Genomic DNA, 21045 nt, shown 5'->3' on the forward strand with positions numbered 1-21045 from the left:
CTTGGTATATCAGCAGCAGCTGTACCTCAACTGCTAGATCAGCAGCAGCTGTACCTCAACTGCTGGATTAGCAGCAGCTGTACCTCACCTGGTAGATATGCAGCAGCTGGAGCTCACCTGGTAGATCCGCAGTAGCTGGAGCTCACCTGGTGGATCAGCAGCAACTGGAGCTCACCTGATAGATCAGCAGCAGCTGGCCCTCACCTGGTAGATCAGCAGCAGCTGGAGCTCACCTGGTAGATCAGCAGCAGCTGGAGCTCACCTGGTAGATCAGCAGCAGCTGGAGCTCACCTGGTTGATCTGCAGCAGCTGGAGCTCACCTGGTAGATCTGCAGCAGCTGGAGCTCACCTGGTAGATCAGCAGCAGCCGGAGCTCACCTGGTAGATCAGCAGCAGCCGGACCTCACTTGGTAGATCAGCAGCAGCTGGAGCTCACCTGGTAGATCAGCAGCAGCTGGATCTCACCTGGTAGATCAGCAGCAGCTGGAGCTCACCTGGTGGATCAGCAGCAGCTGGAGCTCACCTGGTAGATCAACAGCAGCTGGACCTCACCTGGTAGATCAGCAGCAGCTGGAGCTCACCTGGTAGATCAGCAGCAGCTGGACCTCACCTGGTAGATCAGCAGCAGCCGGAGCCCACCTTGTAGATCTGCAGCAGCTGGAGCTCACCTGTTAGGTTGTTATGAAAGGGAACATCTTTCGTATGGACAAGTGAGGCTGATGAGGCATTCCAGACCCTGAAAAGAGCTTTCACCACCGCACCCGTGTTGGCACACCCTGTACTAAAAGTCCCTTCATAGTAGAAGCAGACGCTTTGGATGAAGCAATAGGGCCAATCCTTTCCCACAGAGATCCACACAAAAGTCAGCTCCATCCTGTAGCTTACTTGTCAAATAAATTGAGCCCTGCGGAGGTCAATTACACCGTAACAGAGAAAGAACTTTTGGCTATAAAGAGGGCATTTCAAGAATGGAGGCATTACCTCTGGGGGGCTTGTCATGCTGTGACAGTATACTCCGATCATAGGAATCTCCAGTATATGACCCCAGCGAGGCATCTGACGCAAAGACAAATGCGTTGGATGCTTTTCTTTTCTGAGTACAATTTTGTGGTGACCTTTAGACCTGGCATAGAAAACAGGAAAGCAGATGCTTTGTCTAGGCAAGTGCTACCTACAGAGCAGCATGAGGAAGAACCTCAAGCCATCATCCCCTCTGCTAAGGGTGTGTGTGTGGTTCGTGCTGAGAGATTTTTGGAGGAAGTCAAGGGCTCCCGGTCTTTGGTGTCTTGGGAACGTTGGGCTGCTAATAAGCCTGGTAGGGAGGTGAGACAGGGTTTGCCTTTTCAGGGGGAGTGTTTGTTTTTGCCTACCATTGAGATACGGAAGAAAGCCTTTCTTTGGTGTCATGTAGCCCCGTCGGCTGGACACCCGGGGGTTACCAAAACTGTGAGCCTGCTTAAGAGACACTTTTGGTGGGAGTCTTTGGTTAAGGATGCTACCCAATGGGTAGGGCGCTGTGAAGTATGTGCCAGAGCAAAGGGGGAGACTACCAAAAAGAGAGGACTATTGATGCCTATGCCCACACCTGATCACCCATGGCAGAACATAAGTCTAGATTTTATAACGGGCTTACCTTTGGATAAGGGGAATTCAGCTATAATGGTGGTGGTGGACAATTTAACGAAAATGGGACTATTTATACCATGTATAAATCTCCCCACGGCAGGCCAAACCGCCCAGTTACTGGCTTCTCAGGTCATACGGTTACATGGCATTCCTAGAGTAATCGTGTCTGATAGGGGACCTCAGTTTATCGCTCGTTTTTGGTGAATGTGGTGCAAGGCGCTGGGTATTGAGTCAGCGCTCTCTACCAGCTTCCATCCCCAGACAGATGGGCAAACTGAAAGACTAAACCAGACCTTAAAGAAGTATTTGCGCTGTTATTCTAAGGAAGCTCATGAATCTTGGGTGGAATTGTTATGGATGGCTGAGTTGGCCTATAACAATTCATGGCACAGTTCTACGGGTATGTCTCCATTCAAGGCTAACTTCGGCTATGATGCTAACACATTGCCAATCAATATCCCTGCTGATTTGAGTAATCAGCCTACAGTGAGGGAACACATTCAGGCTTTGAGGAAGGTGCATAAAGGAGTACAAAAACACCTGTTAAAGGCAAAAGAGGTATACAAACGATGGGAGGATAAACACCGAGATTCGGGTCCTCCTTTCAAGGTAGGGGACAATGTGTGACTCTCGACAAAGTACATTCGTTTCAAGCTGAGGAGTGTTTTCTACCCTCGCTTCATTGGACCCTATCCCATAGTGAGACAAGTCAACCCTGTGGCGTACAAATTGAAGTTGCCCAACACTTTGAGAATTCATCCAGTGTTCCATGTGCACCTGTTGAATCAAGCCCTCTCGTCTCGTAGAAAGGCACCGCCCCCTGTGGACTGTGATGGGGATCTGGAGTACGAGGTGAGGTCTATCCGTGACTCCAAACTACGTAGGGGGGGTACTTTAGTATCTGGTCTCGTGGAAGGGGTATTCGACCGAGGATGACTCTTGGGAGCCGTGGTATAACGTACATGCTCCTAGAGCGGTCTGTTCCTTCCACTTGAGGTTTCCTGCCAAACCAGGTCCTATGAGGCGCTTGGGAGGAGGGCATACTGTCAGGGTTTAGACACGGTGTGCGCCTACCTGGACTACGTTTCCCATGTTTCTGGGGCCTCGAACTACATTTCCCATGATCCCTTGCGGTACCGCCGGATATAGCGAGGCGGGACTGGGAGGTCGGGGCTCGTGATTGTGGAGTGTATGCGGGAGCGTCTTGTTCCCGATTCCTTTGGACCCTGTCTTGGAGTTGGCATGGACGAAAACGGATTCTGGTAGCTCAAGGAAGGACTCGCTTGGGGTAACGCTTGTTCGCGCTTGCCTTGCGCGTTTGCATTTGCATTAGAGTTGGCTCGGTGCAAGTTGCACGAGCCCGCCAGTTGCCTCGCGGCTGTGAGGACTGGATCTGAGTTGGACAAAGCACTCGTGCAGAGGGATCTGTTGTTTGGTCATCGGGGGTGTTACTTTCTAATAATCAAGTGGCGGAATGCAGGGGGAGAACCTCCGCATTGCCGTCATGAAGACATGACGAAGTATTGGTGAAAGTTACTTTGTGGATTACAAGTGCCAAAGCGGATGGCCGTAGTGTAGGAACTACACCATACCGTGTTTGGTTTGACATGGCTACCTGTTGGGAGGATTTGGGCACATTTGTAAATATTATAGCAGAGAAAAGAATCTGCTTACAGTGACTGAAGATTTCATTCTAGAACACTGTTGGTATTGACGATACTTTATCATTTCATTTTGGATTAAGCTCTGGTTTCCATGCCAGTTGGATTTGACTTCGGGGGTTTATCTTTATACCTTCAGGGTATGTATTTAGTATGAGCTTTTGATTTAGTAGAGCAGCGTTTTCATCATACATGTTAATAGAGCTCTTTGTGTTGTTTAGAGCAGGAGGGAGTCAGAATATACAGCTGTATGGAGTTTAAGACACAGACTTACTACAGGTGAATCCTTCTGCCCTCCTTTAGCGAGAATGCAATGAGAGTAGGGTTAAAAATATTATTAACCTGTTGTGTGCTTTCTTTTTCAGCTTCCTTGTCCCTGCTGTCCCTTCCATTTCCCTTTTCCCAGGTTTTTTCCCCTTTTGGGGTTTTTTCGCTCACCGTATCGCTTGAACACCCTGTGATACTCATTCGGGGTGTTCGGAAGGTCCGGAGGTGGAGCATTGCTGCTGCATGCGGATCCTGCGGAGAGCAATCCTGACAAGATCTGCAGCACCTGGAGCTCACCTGGTAGGTCAGCAGCAGCTGGAACTCACCTGGTAGATCAGCAGCAGCTGGACATCACCTGGTAGATCTGCAGCAGCTGGAGCTCACCTGGTAGATCTGCACCAGATGGTCCTCACCTGGTAGATCATCAGCAGCAAGACCTCAGATGGAAGATCAGCAGCAACCATAGCTCACCTGGTAGATCTGCAGCAACTGGAGCTCACCTGGTAGATCTGCACCAGATGGTCCTCACCTGGTAGATCATCAGCAGCAAGAACTCAGATGGAATATCAGCAGCAACCATAGCTCACCTGGTAGATCAGCAGCAGCTGACCTCACCTGACAGATTGTCAGCAGCTGACCTCACCTGACAGTTTGTCAGCAGCTGGACCTCACCAAAGAAGCTTGGCAGCCACTGGCTACCATAAGCCTTGGGGGGCAGCTAATCAGTAGACATGTCTCACCAGGCAACTCAGCAGCACCCGGGTCTCATCTCACAGATTTGCAGCAGCTGGATATCACCTGGCAGCTCAGTAGCTGCTAGGCATCATCCAGCAGACAAGCAGCAGCTGGACTGCCTACGTTGAGCTTGGCAGCTGCTGGGCCTCACTGGGGCATCACTGGGGCAGCTCAGTGGAGGCTGGGCCACACCTGGCAGCAGCTTGGCCTCACCTGGGGCTTAGGGATCCAGCTCAGCAGCAGCTGGGCCTCACATTGGCCTCACTGTGACAGATGAGCAGCAGTTGGGCATCGGGGGGAGCTCAGCAGCAGTTAGGTCTCACCTGGACAACAGTGTGGCAGCTTAGTAGAAGCTGGACCTCACTTTGACAGACAGGCAGCAGCTGGGCCTCACCTGTCAGCTGAGCAGCAGCTGGGCCTCACCTGTCAGCTGAGCAGCAGCTGGGCCTCACCTGTCAGTTGAGCAGCAGCTGGGCCTCACCTGTCAGCTGAGAAGCAGCTGGGGCTCACCTGTCAGCTGAGCAGCAGACGGGCCTCACCTATCAGCTCAGAAGCAGCTGGGCCTCACCTGTCAGCTGAGCAGCAGACGGGCCTCACCTGTCAGCTGAGCAGCAGACGGGCCTCACCTGTCAGCGGAGCAGCAGCTGGGCCTCACCTGTCAGCTCAGCAGCAGACGGGCCTCACCTATCAGCTCAGCAGCAGACGGGCCTCACCTGTCAGCTGAGCAGCCGCTGGGCCTCACCTGTCAGCTCAGCAGCAGACGGGCCTCACCTATCAGCTCAGCAGCAGCTGGGCCTCACCTGTCAGCTCAGCAGCAGACGGGCCTCACCTATCAGCTCAGCAGCAGACGGGCCTCACCTGTCTGCTCAGCAGCAGATGGGCCTCACCTGTCAGCTCAGCAGGAGACGGGCCTCACCTGTCAGCTGAGCAGCAGACGGGCCTCACCTGTCAGCTGAGCAGCAGCTGGGCCTCACCTGTCAGCTCAGCAGCAGACGGGCCTCACCTGTCAGCTGAGCAGCCGCTGGGCCTCACCTGTCTGCTCAGCAGCAGACGGGCCTCACCTATCAGCTCAGCAGCAGCTGGGCCTCACCTGTCAGCTCAGCAGCAGACGGGCCTCACCTATCAGCTCAGCAGCAGACGGGCCTCACCTGTCTGCTGAGCAGCAGACGGGCCTCACCTATCAGCTCAGCAGCAGACGGGCCTCACCTGTCTGCTGAGCAGCGGCCGGGCCTCACCTATCAGCTCAGCAGCTGACGGGTCTCGCCTGTCAGCTCAGCAGTAGGTGGGCCTCACCTATCAGCTCATCAGCAGATGGGCCTCACCTATCAGCTCAGCAGCAGACGGGTCTCACCTGTCAGCTGAGCAGCAGCTGGGCCTCACCTGTCAGCTCAGCAGCGGATGGGCCTCACCTGTCAGCTGAGCAGCAGACAGGCCTCACCTGTCAGCTGAGCAGCAGCCGGGCCTCACCTGTCAGCTCAGCAGCAGATGGGCCTCACCTGTCAGCTCAGCAGCAGACGGGCCTCACCTATCAGCTCAGAAGTAGGTGGGCCTCACCTGGCAGCTAAGCAGTAGACAGGTATCACATGGCAGCTCAGCAGTTGTCTGCTGAAAATGCTGGCCTGGTGCCAGGGCCCTCTCTAAGTCTGGACCACTCCTCCTCCACTGAGACCCCTCAGGCCTACACTCAGTTGCTGTTGCCAGTGCATTGAGCAGTGATCTGTGCCAACCATGCCCAGGCAGACCCACCATGCCAGGCTGGTAGATGTGGGATGACCTAGCTAGTGTTCTCAAGTAGACCACACCAAGGTGGGAATTCCATGCTAGGAGGAAGAATGCTGGGAACCCTAATTGGGTCAGTTGAGAGTTGTCTAAGGTGCACTAAAGGCATTTCCTAAAGATATCCCAGTGTGTGTCCTCCTTGGCATCCTCAGGACACCACAGCGGATGAGCCAAGAGAGAAGTAGAACTTACTGAGTGGTGGAGCGGTTCTGCGGCAGCTCGGGCAGCAACGGGTGGTCCTCGGGGCTGGTGGTATCCGGCCTGTTGGTTGGGGACACCGATTCCCGCACCCCTGTGACAAGACAAGACACAGCATTAATTAATGACATCCTATGGGTTGAGGTGGTAAGAAAATAACACAAATACATTAACATGATATTGTGTGTACCCTTTGTTTCTTATTGATTCTCTCTTTCAACCAATTACACCTGCACAGTGCCAAGACTCAAACAGTGCAACATGTGATGAAAAAGGGTGGTCTTAATAATCTTTCTGAACTCCAGCAGAGAGATGGAAGTCTTACTTCTTAACAAGGGGGTTCCACATACTAGTGGCCTGAGTTTCTTTAATTTATTGTAGGAAAACTCCCTGAAAACTCTGGTTCTTGGATAGCTTGAGAGACTAGAAACAACTGGGCAGAAGGAAGGAGCGAATTTGGAGAACACACTATGATCCTAAAAACAGAGGTTTATAAGCAAAAAAAACGCAAAATATAGAAGGATGATATTAGAAGAAAAGACTAAATAGTTTTCTAGTAGGATACTACAATCTAATAATTCAGCAAAGGAGCTGCTTAATATTGTAAAAAGCTTGGTAAAAATGCCTATGCCCAACTGTAACAACTTCAGTCAAAACTTTTGGAATATCTAAGCCAACTTTTTTCAATTAAAAGTAAAAGAAGTGTATGACTCGTTTGTAACTAATAATCAATCATCTAACGCTGTTTTGACAGGCAAGGAAGGGCAACCCACCCCTGTTTTTTTTTTTTTATTCTCCATGCTTAGTAGAAAGCAGGTCTCTCATCAATTAATAGCCATTATATCGAGATCTCCATTTGCTCCCTGGCCTCCAAAAATTACTCATCGTGTCCTGGAATTTCTAAGTACTCAACTGACTGGGATTTTAAAGAAAATAATCAGCACTGTCTATTTCCCCTTTGAATGGCAGAAAGCTTCCATTCTACCTTAAAACAAACGGCCTTGGTCCACAAGAGCCCAGTAGTTATAGGCCCATCTTGAAATTACTTTTTGCAGTCAAGGTACTGGAGAAAGCTTTGAATATGGAACTCATGTCATTCTCTGATACTCACATCTTGCTGGACTCCACTCAATATGGTTTCAGAAATGCACATAGTACGGAGACAGCGTTGGTTGCAGCTTCGGAGGAGCTGAGGTCAATCCTAGATGGAGGTTGCCGGATGTATGTTCCCGGCAAGGCCGCGTTGATACTATTGGATCTCTCGGCGGCATTTGACACGGTCGATCATACCATTTTGATTGACCAGGTCGCTGAGTTATGAATAAGCGGCCTTGCTCTCAGCCTGATGAAATCCTTTCTATCAGAGAGATAGAGAGTGCAGCACGTTGCATTAGGAGAGATCATTTCTAACCAGTTCTGCCTGCCATTTGGGGTGCCTCAGGGCTGCTCCCGGAGCCCTCAGCTGTTCAATCCCTACGTCACCACACTGGCCAGATTGATCAAATCATTTGGGTTCTCGGTGATGTCTTACGCCGATGATACCCAAATAGTGGTATCAATATCGAGCAACCCCGAAGACACCGCCTCTAGATTCAACGCTTGCATGTCTCGAATAGGTAACTGGATGATGTCAAATTGTCTAAAGCTTAACTCCAGGAAAATGGAGGTCCTTCTCTTGGGCTCAGACACTTGATCTTGGTCGCCAAGCTAGTGGCCTCAGGAAATGGGGGCTTTTCCCTCGCTAGTTCGGAAAGTGAAGAGCCTGGGGATTATCTTTGACAATAAACTTAACTTTGAAGATCAGGTCAATGCCCTTGCATCATCAGTGTTTTTCACACAAAAAATAACCAGGAAAAGTTGCCCCTTCCTACCCGCATATCTTCTGAAAAAAGTGATTACCTCTCTTGCCCTATCTAAACTAGATTATGGGAATGCCCTATACATGGGCATCCAGAAAAGATTTCTTCATAAATTTCAGATTCTGCAGAATACATTGACCCAACTTTTGTCAAGAATCCCAAATTATCAGTCTGTGTCTCAGGCCCTGATCAAGCGACACTGTCCACCAGTGACAAAGGTGATAAAGTTTAAGGCCCTCTGCTTGGCCTTTAAGGCTCTGCCCAACATCGGCCAAGGCTCTCTCCAGGAAATAATTATTTTGGTATGCTCCATCAAGAACACTCAGATCCTCATTGGCCAAGTGTTTAGTGCAACCAAGGACCAAGCGAGCATCTTGGGGAGGCAGAAGCTTTCTGCTGATGTTGGCAAAGTTCTGTAACTCCCTCCCCATGGCCCTAAAGAACTGCTCAGACCTTCTGGCCTTTAGGAAATGTCTCAAGACCTGGCTATTTAATCATTGAGCAGCACTGTTTTTAGGGTTCCCATCTACGTCATCTAGAGCACCAAGATGCCCCCTGGCATTCAAGCGCTATATAAAATAAAAAAACAAATCAAATAGAAAAGGAACAGCCAACCTTAGTGCCAGGGTTATAGTGTGGAATAATCTTAACATCCTATACAAACCCTACAAGCCTTCCCAAGGTCAGCATCTTTGATAACAAGTCCACAACCTCACCACAAAGGCATGTAGACCATTTTGGATGGAATACAAAGACCAAATCCTCATCATTGCAGAGTAACTCACGAACACTCACATTCCACCATAAGCAAGACTCTGAACTCAACTTTGTGGAACTTTAAGAGACCCAATGGGCTCATTACAGTTTCAAATATGTATGTTAAGATATATTAAGAAAAGAAAAGCAGATATCACCCTCCTGACAGAGACATATCTTTAACGACTAGAATCAGGGAAGTGAGACAAGTATGGGCAGAGGAAACAGGCCATACATTTTGTTAGGGGAAGTGTTTGGTACTTGTGGAGCAACTTTGTGCGTGCTGCTCTCTGATGTTCTAGAAATATTTAATAAATAGCACACTGAAATAGCATTGACACAATGTCCTAGACACAATTTACAAGAACATTGTCCCATTGGTTGCAATTTTTCTATTATTCACTCCAAATGGACAGTAATGTTTGTATATAATATTTGGGTCCCATTATTTATGTTGGATGATACTCTGACAACATTATTATGGTACCACACCAATCAATCACAAAAGGTTACAGTTACCTCCTAGGAAATTGACAGCAAAGGCTATATTTTACATGGCTAGTGTGGGACATTATTCCAGACAACCAATAACACAAAACACATTTGCTTTACTACCAGGAAGCCGTATTGGACATTTAACTCTGCCCACCCCCCCCCCAAGTGAAGATCTTTGAACTTATACTAGACTTTGTTAGACCTGACATCTTTGGTGTGGTATTCCCCCAAACGTGTTGCCTTCCCCCTCCTGTTTTGCTTATTTGTTTATTTTTGTTGGGTTTAGGACTCTGTGTACTTTACCACTGCTAACCAGTGCCATTGGACTGTTACGAGGACTCTCTGAGTAATATTTCATAGCTACAGCCCACTGGGGCATGATAGAGTGACTCCAAAATGTCCGAACACTACAATTATGATTTCCTGTTTATTAATAAAACCTTGTTTTTGTTCAACAGGTACTGATGCCATGAAAATGTACATATTTACATATGATGTATTATGGTGCTCCATGTCAAATGTATTTTATTTTCGCAACACCAATGTTATACAAACTGCGAGTTAAATATCTTTCACTCGTACTATTTATGTACTTTTGGAGTTACGAGATCCACTTCAAAATTAGGAAGCTTTGTTAGTCCTTTGTGTTTCACTGCAGCTGTTTTTTTTATCACAAAACTTTTGAAAGTTGGAAGTGGGTGGCACTCACCCACCTGTGAACAAGGTAACTTGCTCGCCGAAATGTGTCGGTTGTGGGTTGAGCCTTCCTATCCCTGATTTTGTGGTGATTATTAAAGCAATGAATTGTGGGGCAAGAATTTGGATTGTGTGTCTTCCATTCTTGCTTTGGAACTTGCTTGTGTGTGTGTGTGTGTCTCTGTGTGTGTAAATATATATATATATATGAATATATATATATATATATATATATATATATACACACACACACACACACATATATATATACACACACACACATTACCTACTGGCGGTCGCCAGTAGGTATATATAGTTAGGATTTTTTCTCTATGGGATTTTTGAAAATTCTATGTCTAATAACTTTGGCGTTTGTGGACGGAATTGGCTGAAATTTTCAGGAAAATGGCACATTTTGTTTCTGAGCAGCCCCTGAAAATTGGGGGGGGGTTTCGTCCAGGGGGGGTCGAGAAAAAAGGGGGGTCCCAAAACGTGTTTTTAACATTGAGTTTTCCAGAGGGCGGTTGGCCTCACTTTTAGCCCGAACGGCTGAATGGATTTGCACGAAACTTGGCAAAATTGTAGGGACTGGTAGCCCGATGTGCCTTTTGTAGGTCTCAATATATGTGCTCCAGTGGATTTTGAGAAATTAACGTTTAAAAAAAGATATATATCTGTAACAGCGGACCGGGCAGCGTCCCAGGACGCGTACTTTTCGCGCAACGGAGCTTTGTGAAGCGAAGCTGATTGGTTCTCCGGCGTCTGTCAACATTCCAAACAGTCCGTAGCGGCCGCCATCTTGTCTCTCGGTAGGATCGAGAGACAAGAGGAGGCGAAAGCGAAGGGGCAAATGACCATAAGGGGGAATAGTAGATCCTCGCTGACCCCCTAGGTTTGATGTGGAGGTTTTAAAAGGGCCCCGCGGGGCAAAAAAAAAAAATAATATTAATAATCGAACGGCTGAATGGATTTGCACGAAACTTGGTAAAATATTAGGGACTGGTAGCCCGATGTGCCTTTGCTAGGTCTCAATATATGTGCTCCAGTGGATTTTGAGAAATTAACGTTCAAAAAAAGATATATATCTGTAACAGCGCTCCGCTTCGCGTACTTTTCGCGCAACGGAGCTTTGTGAAGCGAAGCTGATTGGTTCTCCGGCGTCTGTCAACATTCCAAACAGTCCGTAGCGCCCGCCATCTTGTCTCTCGGTAGGATCGAGAGACAAGAGGAGGCGAAAGCGAAGGGGCAAATGACCATAAGGGGGAATAGTAGATCCTCGCTGAACCCCCTAGGTTTGATGTGGAGGTTTTAAAAGGGCCCCGCGGGGCAAAAAAAAATAATAATAATAATAATCGAACGGCTGAATGGATTTGCACGAAACTTGGTAAAATATTAGGGACTGGTAGCCCGATGTGCCTTTGCTAGGTCTCAATATATGTGCTCCAGTGGATTTTGAGAAATTAACGTTCAAAAAAAGATATATATCTGTAACAGCGCTCCGCTTCGCGTACTTTTCGCGTTACGGAGCTTTGCGAAGCTGATTGGTTCTCCGGCGTCTGTCAACATTCCAAACAGTCCGTAGCGGCCGCCATCTTGTCTCTCGGTAGGATTGAGAGACAAGAGGAGGCCAAAGCGAAGGGGGAAATGACCATAAGGGGGCATAGTAGATCCTTCCTGACCTCTTAGGTTTGATGTACCATTTTGCCAAGTTTGGTGTAATTCCGTTCAGCCATTCAGGCTGTAGACGTATGTAAATGTCCTATGGAAAATTGCATGGGGAAAACACATTTGAAAGTGTTGAAATTTAGAACCAATTAAAATGTTACTTTGGTTTTGTATTTGTGTGTGATGAAAGTTAATTGGTTATGTATATATGTCAAATGAGAGGAAACCACAGCCATTTTGTGATACTACTGTCTGAGGTACATTTGTGAGGAATTTTTGGTGGTGAATTTCTGGTGTTTGATTTACACAGTACTAACACTTTTCCTACTTTTAAAAAGGTGAGTTGTTAATTTGTAAGGGGAAATATGTTGTACACTTGAAGATAATTTGAAAAATGTTTTCTGTTATTTATTTGCAGTCCTTCTGTTATACTAAATACTTGATAAAGTTAGTTTTATATTATGTATTACTAAAAACGATAAATGAAAGTGATTATTTTTTTCTGCAATTTACAGCAAGCAATTTCAAAATAAAATGGCTCACAATGAAGAGACCGTGGCAATTTCTTTTGAATTGTCCACTACATTGATTGAAATTGAGAGCACCAATAATGAAATATTGTCACAAGGAGGACATGACTTGTATGATTCCATTAGATTGATTGAAATGGACAGCACCAAGAATGAAATATTGTCACAAGGAGATGACTTGAATGATTCCACTACGTTGATTGAAATTGAGAGCAGCAATAATGAAATATTGTCACAAGGAGGAGATGACTTGTATGATTCCATTAGATTGATTGAAATGGACAGCACCAATAATGAAATATTGTCACAAGGAGGAGATGACTTGAATGATTCCACTACATTGATTGAAATTGAGAGCACCAATAATGAAATATTGTCACGAGGAGATGACTTGAATGATTCCACTACATTGATTGAAATTGACAGCACCAATAATGAAATATTGTCAGAAGGAGGAGATGACTTGAATGATTTTTTTGATCAATCTCTTGATGGCGAATTTATCGAGTGTTTGGAGACCATAGAGTTACAAGAATCATTATTGCAGACTTTTCATGAGGACATTGCTGATGAGGACATGTTACTAGTTCTTTCAAATTTAGAAAATCCTGAAGAATAAATTTATATTTAGAAATCAAAAATTGTTTGAGACATTATTCATTTTTATTTTTAATTTATGAGGTTGTAGCGAAGTGATTGTAGTATAAAATGAGACTTATAGTATAGAGTGCAACATTTTTATGTTACATGGTAAGTTTACTCATATTTACTTCCCTTCTGCCACTATATTATCTCCAATGTGTATTTGACATCTCTTCTTCATCTCCGGCCTCCTTTCTCTCACTGTGTGTCTCCGATGCATCTTATCGCTGCTATTTTGTGTAATTACAGAAGAGAGTAAAATAAAATAGTTCGGAACGTGAAAAGGGGGCAAAGTAGAGTACTCCTCACCCCCTAGGCCTTTTTAGGCGGTCCCAAAAGGATCAGTTTCTGCTTTCCTGAGAGATTATGGTATGAGTTCCATATACCACAATAACTTGCATTACAACATGCAAGATATCTATCTCCTATTACCAACTTTTGGAGATGTTCGCGCTAAGCGCGAATATCTCCAAAAAGTAACACCTGCCCTGAGCAGTTCTTAGCCATGTTATCCAATGGGAGGTGGATAACATGGCTAAGAGCATTAGCTCGGTAATGTATGAATATCGCTGAGTTTTTAGCGATATTCATGCATTGCGGCTGTTTATTATCGCATTTGTGATAAACCTTGATAATAGCAAGGTTTATCTTCGATAATTTCTGACGATGCTTAGCGGTAAAAAATTCGTTGGTAAGCATCGTTAGCGATAAATATCGCTTAACTTTGGTAATATGCCCCAACGTCTGTTAACGTTCGATTCGAAGGAAATGAGGAAGTGTTGAAAAACATTGTCTGCGCCATCTTGCCTTTTTTGAAATGCCACACTTTTGTCGTGCACGGCAGCCATTTTAGATGCCTTGACCAGACCCACTCTCTGCACGCTGTTGATTCGTAGCATGGCTCCTCACCCTCGCAAGCATCTTCCCCAGGCACTGGTCACCCCCGCTCTCTGTCTTATGCATGGGCAATAAACCTCCCCCCATCTGCGCTGCTCTTCCCTGAGAATCACACTGTGCCCGCCCGACACCTCCCTTTCGCCCTATTCACTACTGCACCCTCTGACACTCCTCTTCCTCTGTGTCCGATTGTCCAGGCTATCAGCTAGCCCTGCAGATGTAGTTTATGGCCCCAGCTGTAAAGAATCACCCCTCTTCAAAGGAGTTATAGTAGATCAAGGCCCACACCCGATGAGATCCGTCACACCACACGTGTTCCTACTATCTGAAAACTATCCTGTATTGTGATTGGGGAGGGGACCGAGCCTGAAGCGGAAGATTCCAGGAATGACTCTTTGTACATCAAAGTTTTTACAATTATGTGTCACATTAAAAATATATAGCACTCCAACAAAGTAGTAGGAATATAAAACTTTAATAACATATAAATATATACAACAAAACAAAAACAGTAAAAACATTTAAACAACGAAGAGACCGTGGCAATTTCTTTTGAATTATCCAATAGATTTATTGAAATTGACAGCACCAATAATGAAATATTCTTGTCAGTAGCGGTCTGTTGTGCGAATAGTTCCAAGGCAGCAGAACGCGCTGAAATCTAGATGGCACGAAAGTGATGTCTAGCAAGTTGCCGCCCAGCAAATAACGGCGTGGGGCGCCGCGGGGGTGAGTGAGTCCAGTAGGCACCACAGCTATTCTTACCGGCATTGCAGAATTACTGCTGGGGACAATGCCTGTGCTGTAGCAGGGTCACAGCAGAAACAAAAAGGATTCTGTTGAAGATGTTGTTGGTTTTCAATTTGAAAACAGTTCTGGTGTCAACTGCTATGCTAATGTAGTGGTTAATGTTTTGTTTTCTCTAGAAAATGTAAAAGAGGGGGAGGCAGTCCAAAGTTCCGTTAAAAGGGCAAAGGAAAGGATCGGTGGTTTGAACTATCAGTCAAAAAGGGGAGGGGGTGCAACAATTTTTCCTACCGGGTCACACTGTGCTTTCACCGGAAGTGAGGTCTGCAGGATTCTAGTAATTCAAAGTGAGGCTGGCGCCGACGTCCCGCGGATACAGTTTCGTCACTCCACGGGTGATCATGGCAGTCATTCCCCATCGGGGGTCGGAGACTCCCGCGGCTCCTCTAGAATCTTCAAGGTCGTGGAGGACTACGGTGGTGGAGTCAACCAGTGACCGGGCCATTTCTTTATGCTGGGCCCGCTCTTGCCAGGTCGACCGCCATTTTGAGAGTTCGGTAGCTACTGGCGATCGCGGGGTCAAATGAGCGGACGGGCTCCACCCTGCCGGGCGAGACGTTGCAGCATGGCCACAGTGGAAGAACTCTTTTCCGGGCGCCTGGAGCGCTGAGGGTGCAGCTGGGAAGCCTCCACTGGGGAGGCGGGAGAGGCCTGTTCGCACCGTCTCTCCCTCCCAGTGCACCCCACGGCGTCTCGCTTGAGATTTGTTATGGCCGGACCAGGCGATGAGGACGAGGGGGGGGGGTCGGAGGCATGTGCAAGACATCCCCCCCAAGGGTTGTTGCAGCAATTATACAAGAAAGAAGAAGTGTCCCGTCCGTCTTCGGGCCGGGCTTCCGGTAGATGTCGGCCGGACGCCCCTGGCTCTGGCCCCATGAACGGGTTTCTTGGTTTATCGGCTGCAGCCGGATCCCGTCGGCCTCGGCCCCCCGACCGTTGGTGGCCGGACCGGAAGAGCATGTGGCGGGACTACCTGCAACTCTCAAGGGCCACCGCGGCCGGACTGGGAGAGAGAGGGGAGGGTCGAGGAGACATTCCACCCCCCTGCAACTGTTCAGCGTTGTAAAGGCAATCCCCTGGCCGGGTCCCGCTGGTCTCGGCCTCTCCTCCGGCTACACCCTACGTTAGGATCTCCTGGCCGAGGCGTGGCAGCAGGACCTGCCTTATATGGGCTGCTCCCGGCTGGGCGTAGCCGGAACCCTGCCCCACCTTGGAAGTTTCCAGAGTGGGGGCGGATGTTCTACTGACTTGCATTTTCCCTAGTCTATCGATTTTTTTGGCGTGGCAGGCGGTGGGACAGCGAGGGGTGATTTGGTTTCTCTTACTGTTTTTCTGGTCTCTCACCACTGGCATATTTTAACGTTTTCTTGTTTCTAGGACATTAATAGGTTTTATCATTACGTTAAGTTATCGTTTCTTTGTTCGTTGTTTAATAAAAGTTCATGTTCATCAGTGGCCTACTGATTTTCGATTTCCTATTCTTTTCTTTCCAGGTTGTTTCATGCTAAAGTTTCTGTTAACAGGATACAGTGATCACTTCGTTATTATTGCATATGTCCTTTTCACTAGGGGTGCTCTCTGGTCGGGCCAGATGACGTATGTCTAGTAAATGGTCCGGGTGAAACAGGTGCATCAATCAGTGGGGAGTAGATAGGCATGACAGATTACAACGGGGGAGAAAGGTCCGCATTACGTACCCTTTCACTACTTGCAAAGATTTTCCTACGTTTATTTGCAAACAGGGAATACCTCCAAAAAGAACTAATTCCCAAACAGTCAATGTTCGGACAATCAATCAATCAATGAGGAATGAAATAGGTACGACGTGTTAAAGGCTTGCGTTACCTACCCTTCACTATCTGCAAAGGGAGAGAGAATATTCCTATTCTTCCTCGTTTGCAGGCAGAGAAGATCCTTAAGAGAACCAACTTCGAACAATTCAATGCTCGATTCAAACAATCAACAAGGGGTACTGTGAACACAAATGAACGCCGCTTATGTACATACGCATTGCTATTTTCAACAGGTTGTTCCTAATGTTTCTATTTTAGCGAGGTCAAAAAGAGATCCCATTAGTGGCCTACTGATTTTGCTCGATTCCTTTTGTTTTTTTACACGGTTTTTCGCTATCTGCAAAGACTAAACAGAGTATTTTGACTCTGTGCTTGTTTGTAAATAGAGAATGAACGAAAGAGAACAATCAATCAAATGGAGAGAGAAGCAGGCACGACGGATTACAAAGGGGGCAAAGGGCTGCGTTAACTACCCTTCACTATCTGCAAAGAGAGAGTACTCCTAATAGAAATGAGGGGTGGGGGGCAGCATTCAAAGCAGATCAGTGTGCATAAACACGAAAATGTTTTTACTTACCACGTACTTGACATTCGACAGCTTATGATATTTGCTATTAAAAAACCATTGAAATTCACTGAAAAAACCATAGGTTATAGACCATATATAGTTAGGAATTAGCATTTACAAAACCTTGAAAATTCACTGAAAAAACCATAGGTTATAGACCATATATAGTTAGGAATTAGCATTTACAAAACCTTGAAAATTCACTGCAAAAACCATAGGTTAGAGACCATATATAGTTAGCTGGACATTTTATTGACATAAAACCAATGAAATTCCATATATAGTTAGTTGCACTAACTATATATCGCGCACCCGCAATCCACTGCTGATGATGTCACATATTACATCATTCATGACATGGTCAGTGACATCACTGATGACATCTCAAATGACATCACTGATGACATCACTGATGACATCTCATTTGACATCAATGACCACATCACTGATGATATCATTCATGTGACAATACAATGCATCTCCTCACATTTTAATATAACCTCTGTTTCACCCAGTGTTAAAAAGAGTATAATTTTTGAAACCATTGACACACCAATACTAGTTACTACATACGCACTCACTGATTGCTACGTCTACACACACCTTCACTCATTCACCCATACAATCATTCATACATACAATCACTCATCTTTACAACACTATCATATGCACTCATACACCTATACAGACACTCACAGTCTGCCACTCATCCATGGAGTTACTTACACACCTAGTCAGTCCTGTAAAGAATCAATGAGACTTCCATTTTCTTGTCTATACAGTTAAACATAGAGCACCTTACATTTTCAAACATGTACTAACACATACTTACTTTCTTATACAATCATTGATACAAGTACAGATTGATCTGCACAGAGTCACACACCTCCCAGCTAGCCACACACACACTCAGTCTCCCATACAAATACTTGGGCAATCAATCAATAACCCATATAGTTACTCATATAGCTACTGATCAACACATGCAGCAGTTTACAGAACAACAGACATAATGATGCACAAATTAAGACAGTTTAGTCACTAACCCATGCACTCAGTGAGACACATTTAATCACTCACTCATACATTCAGTCATGCACCTACTAAATCCTTCATCCAGACACTTATACATCCACTCATTCTTCAATATGTAAGACATATTTTAACTTTACAGAATTATACAGTCACTGGATGTAGTCATCAGTGATGTCATTTGAGATGTCATCAGTGATGTCATCAGTGATGTCACTGACCATGTCATGAATGATGTAATATGTGACATCATCAGCAGTGGATTGCGGGTGCGCGATATATAGTTAGTGCAACTAACTATATATGGAATTTCATTGGTTTTATGTCAATAAAATGTCCAGCTAACTATATATGGTCTCTAACCTATGGTTTTTGCAGTGAATTTTCAAGGTTTTGTAAATGCTAATTCCTAACTATATATGGTCTATAACCTATGGTTTTTTCAGTGAATTTTCAAGGTTTTGTAAATGCTAATTCCTAACTATATATGGTCTATAACCTATGGTTTTTTCAGTGAATATATATATATATATACATAGTACATCTATCTTTGTATTCTTATTTTCACAATATTGTGGTACTCACAAATTCTGGACACGATATTATTGCAGTGTGATATTGTGTCAGTCAGTATTGTGATGTACACTCAGACAGCAAAGTCTGAAGCTATTGGCGGAGTGATGTTGTGATGTATAGGCAAGGGGTGCTCTCTTCAGGAGGGGGAGGAACTGACTTTCATAATGAATCCTCTTTTCTAACATTTTTAGTGGTTAATCCTTTAACAAGTAATGCATTCTTGTAGCCCTGCTTCATTTAATCTATATTCAACTAATACAACTACATTCAATGATGCCTTACGGATACAAAAACAAAAAAACTACAGAACATAAACTAACAGCATCATTTTATATTGATAACAATATTGGTGTAGATGAGTAGTGAAGTATAATAACAATCACTTTGACTCAAATGGGGTGCCATGCTACATATTGTTTCCCCTTCTCCCCTAATGTCCTTTCTATATTTTGTCTCGAGGAGCCCCAAATTAATCTCTACCTTTAAAAGTGTTCTTGATCTGCCCTGAATCTTTTTTTTATTATAAACGTTAAACAATTGGTTCAGTTAAAGCATATAATCAGTACAATGATCATAACATATTCCAAATAATCCAATAAAGTCTGTACCATTCAAAGTTCACAAGCAGAATACATTGTTTTATATATATATTTTAAATTTCATGAAAATTTGCCCAGCACCCAAAATTCATAAAAATTCAATTGTTACTCGCAGCACATAATCTCAGTAATTTAGTCCGATAATTGCCCAGTGTATTGTATTGTGGTTTGATTTCTTTATTACATAATTTCTGCCTTTCCATGTTGGTGAAGTACAGCCTTAAAGTGATATTTCATTTTTGATATATCTATTTTAGAAACAATTTTTTCTCAGACTCAATTTGCAAACATCAATTAGTTGCCTCATTTTTGATTGCTTCATTTGCATTAATAATTTTTCCTCCCAGACCTATTTTTCTGAATCGGCTAACCAGTTGATACAGAATCCTTTGGTCTCCTAATCTATAAGCCATGTAACACTAGTTTGTAGTCAGTTTTCAAACTTTCCTCACAGAAGGCAGCACACGCACCCCAGAAAGCTTTCCCTGTACCCATGCAACATGATGATTTTAGGGAGCTCGTACTCACCGTAGAGTTGCCAAATCCTGACTTTGTCTTCATACGGAAGGTCATATTTCAGGGGGTCTCCCACTGGACCCTGGTAGTAAGGCCGCATGATGGACTCGATGGCAGAGATGTGCGTAAGTCCTATGGAGTGTCCGAACTCGTGAACAGCCACAGCGAACAGGTCCATCCCATGGGCATCTTAAAGAGAGACGTACCACATTATCACTTGGAGGGTGGAATATCTTAGGAAGAGTCCTACCATGTTATATCCTCAACAGAGAGCATCTTTAACAGAGACTAACCACATTATCACTTGGAGGGTGGAATATCTTAGGAAGAGTCCTACCATGTTATATCCTCAACAGAGAGCATCTTAAACAGAGACGTACCACATTATCACTTTGAGGGTGATATATCTTATGAAGAGTCTTACCATGTTATATCCTCAACAGAGAGCATCTTAAATAGAGACGTACCACATTATCACTTTGAAGGTGGAATATCTTATGAAGAACCCTGCAATGTCATATCCTCAACTGAGAGCATCTTAAACAGAGACGTACCACATTATCACTTGGAGGGTGGAATATCTTATGAAGAGTCCTGCAATGTTATATCCTCAACAGAGATCATCTTAAATAGAGACGTACCACATTATCACTTGGAGGGTTGAATATCTTATGAAGGGTCCTACCATGGTATATCCTCAACAGAGAGCATCTTAAACAGAGGCGTACCACATTATCACATTGAGGGTGAAATATCTTATGAAGAGCCCCACCATGTCATATCCTCAACAGAGAGCATCTTAAACAGAGGCGTATCACATTATCACTTTGAGGGTGATATATCTTATGAAGAGTCCTACCATGTTATATCCTCAACAGAGAGCATCTTAAACAGAGGCGTACCACATTATCACATTGAGGATGGAATATCTTATGAAGAGTCCTACCATGTTATATCCTCAACAGAGAGCATCTTAAACAGAGGCGTACCACATTATTACTTGGAGGGTGGAATATCTTATGAAGAGCCCCACCATGTCACTTCCTCAACAGAGAGCATCTTAAACAGAGGCGTATCACATTATTACTTGGAGGGTGGAATATCTTAAGAAGAGTCCTACCATATCACATCCTCAATAGAAAGCATCTTAAACAGAGGCGTACCCCATTATCACTTGGAGGGTGGAATATCTTATGAAGAGCCCTACCATGTCATATCCTCAACAGAGATCATCTTAAATAGAGGCGTACCACATTATCACATTGAGGATAAAATATCTTGTGAAGAGTCCTACCATATCACATCCTCAATAGAAAGCATCTTAAACAGAGACTTAACAAATTATCAA

General features: G+C 45.0%; 1 protein-coding gene across 1 annotated transcript in view; it reads right to left on the bottom strand.

Annotated features, from left to right (window-relative positions):
• Nucleotides 1–21045, bottom strand: part of LOC144791610 (matrix metalloproteinase-17-like) — a 218229-nt gene that overhangs the window by 11237 nt on the left and 185947 nt on the right. The window contains exons 5-6 of the mRNA XM_078666338.1: nt 19710–19886; nt 6261–6360 (exon numbers count right to left, since the gene is read on the bottom strand). Coding sequence (XP_078522464.1) covers nt 6261–6360; nt 19710–19886 — 277 coding nt within the window. The remainder of the gene's footprint in view (nt 1–6260; nt 6361–19709; nt 19887–21045) is intronic.

This window comes from Lissotriton helveticus, chromosome 11 (genome assembly GCF_964261635.1).
Source record: "Lissotriton helveticus chromosome 11, aLisHel1.1, whole genome shotgun sequence".
Lineage (NCBI taxonomy): Eukaryota > Metazoa > Chordata > Amphibia > Caudata > Salamandridae > Lissotriton > Lissotriton helveticus.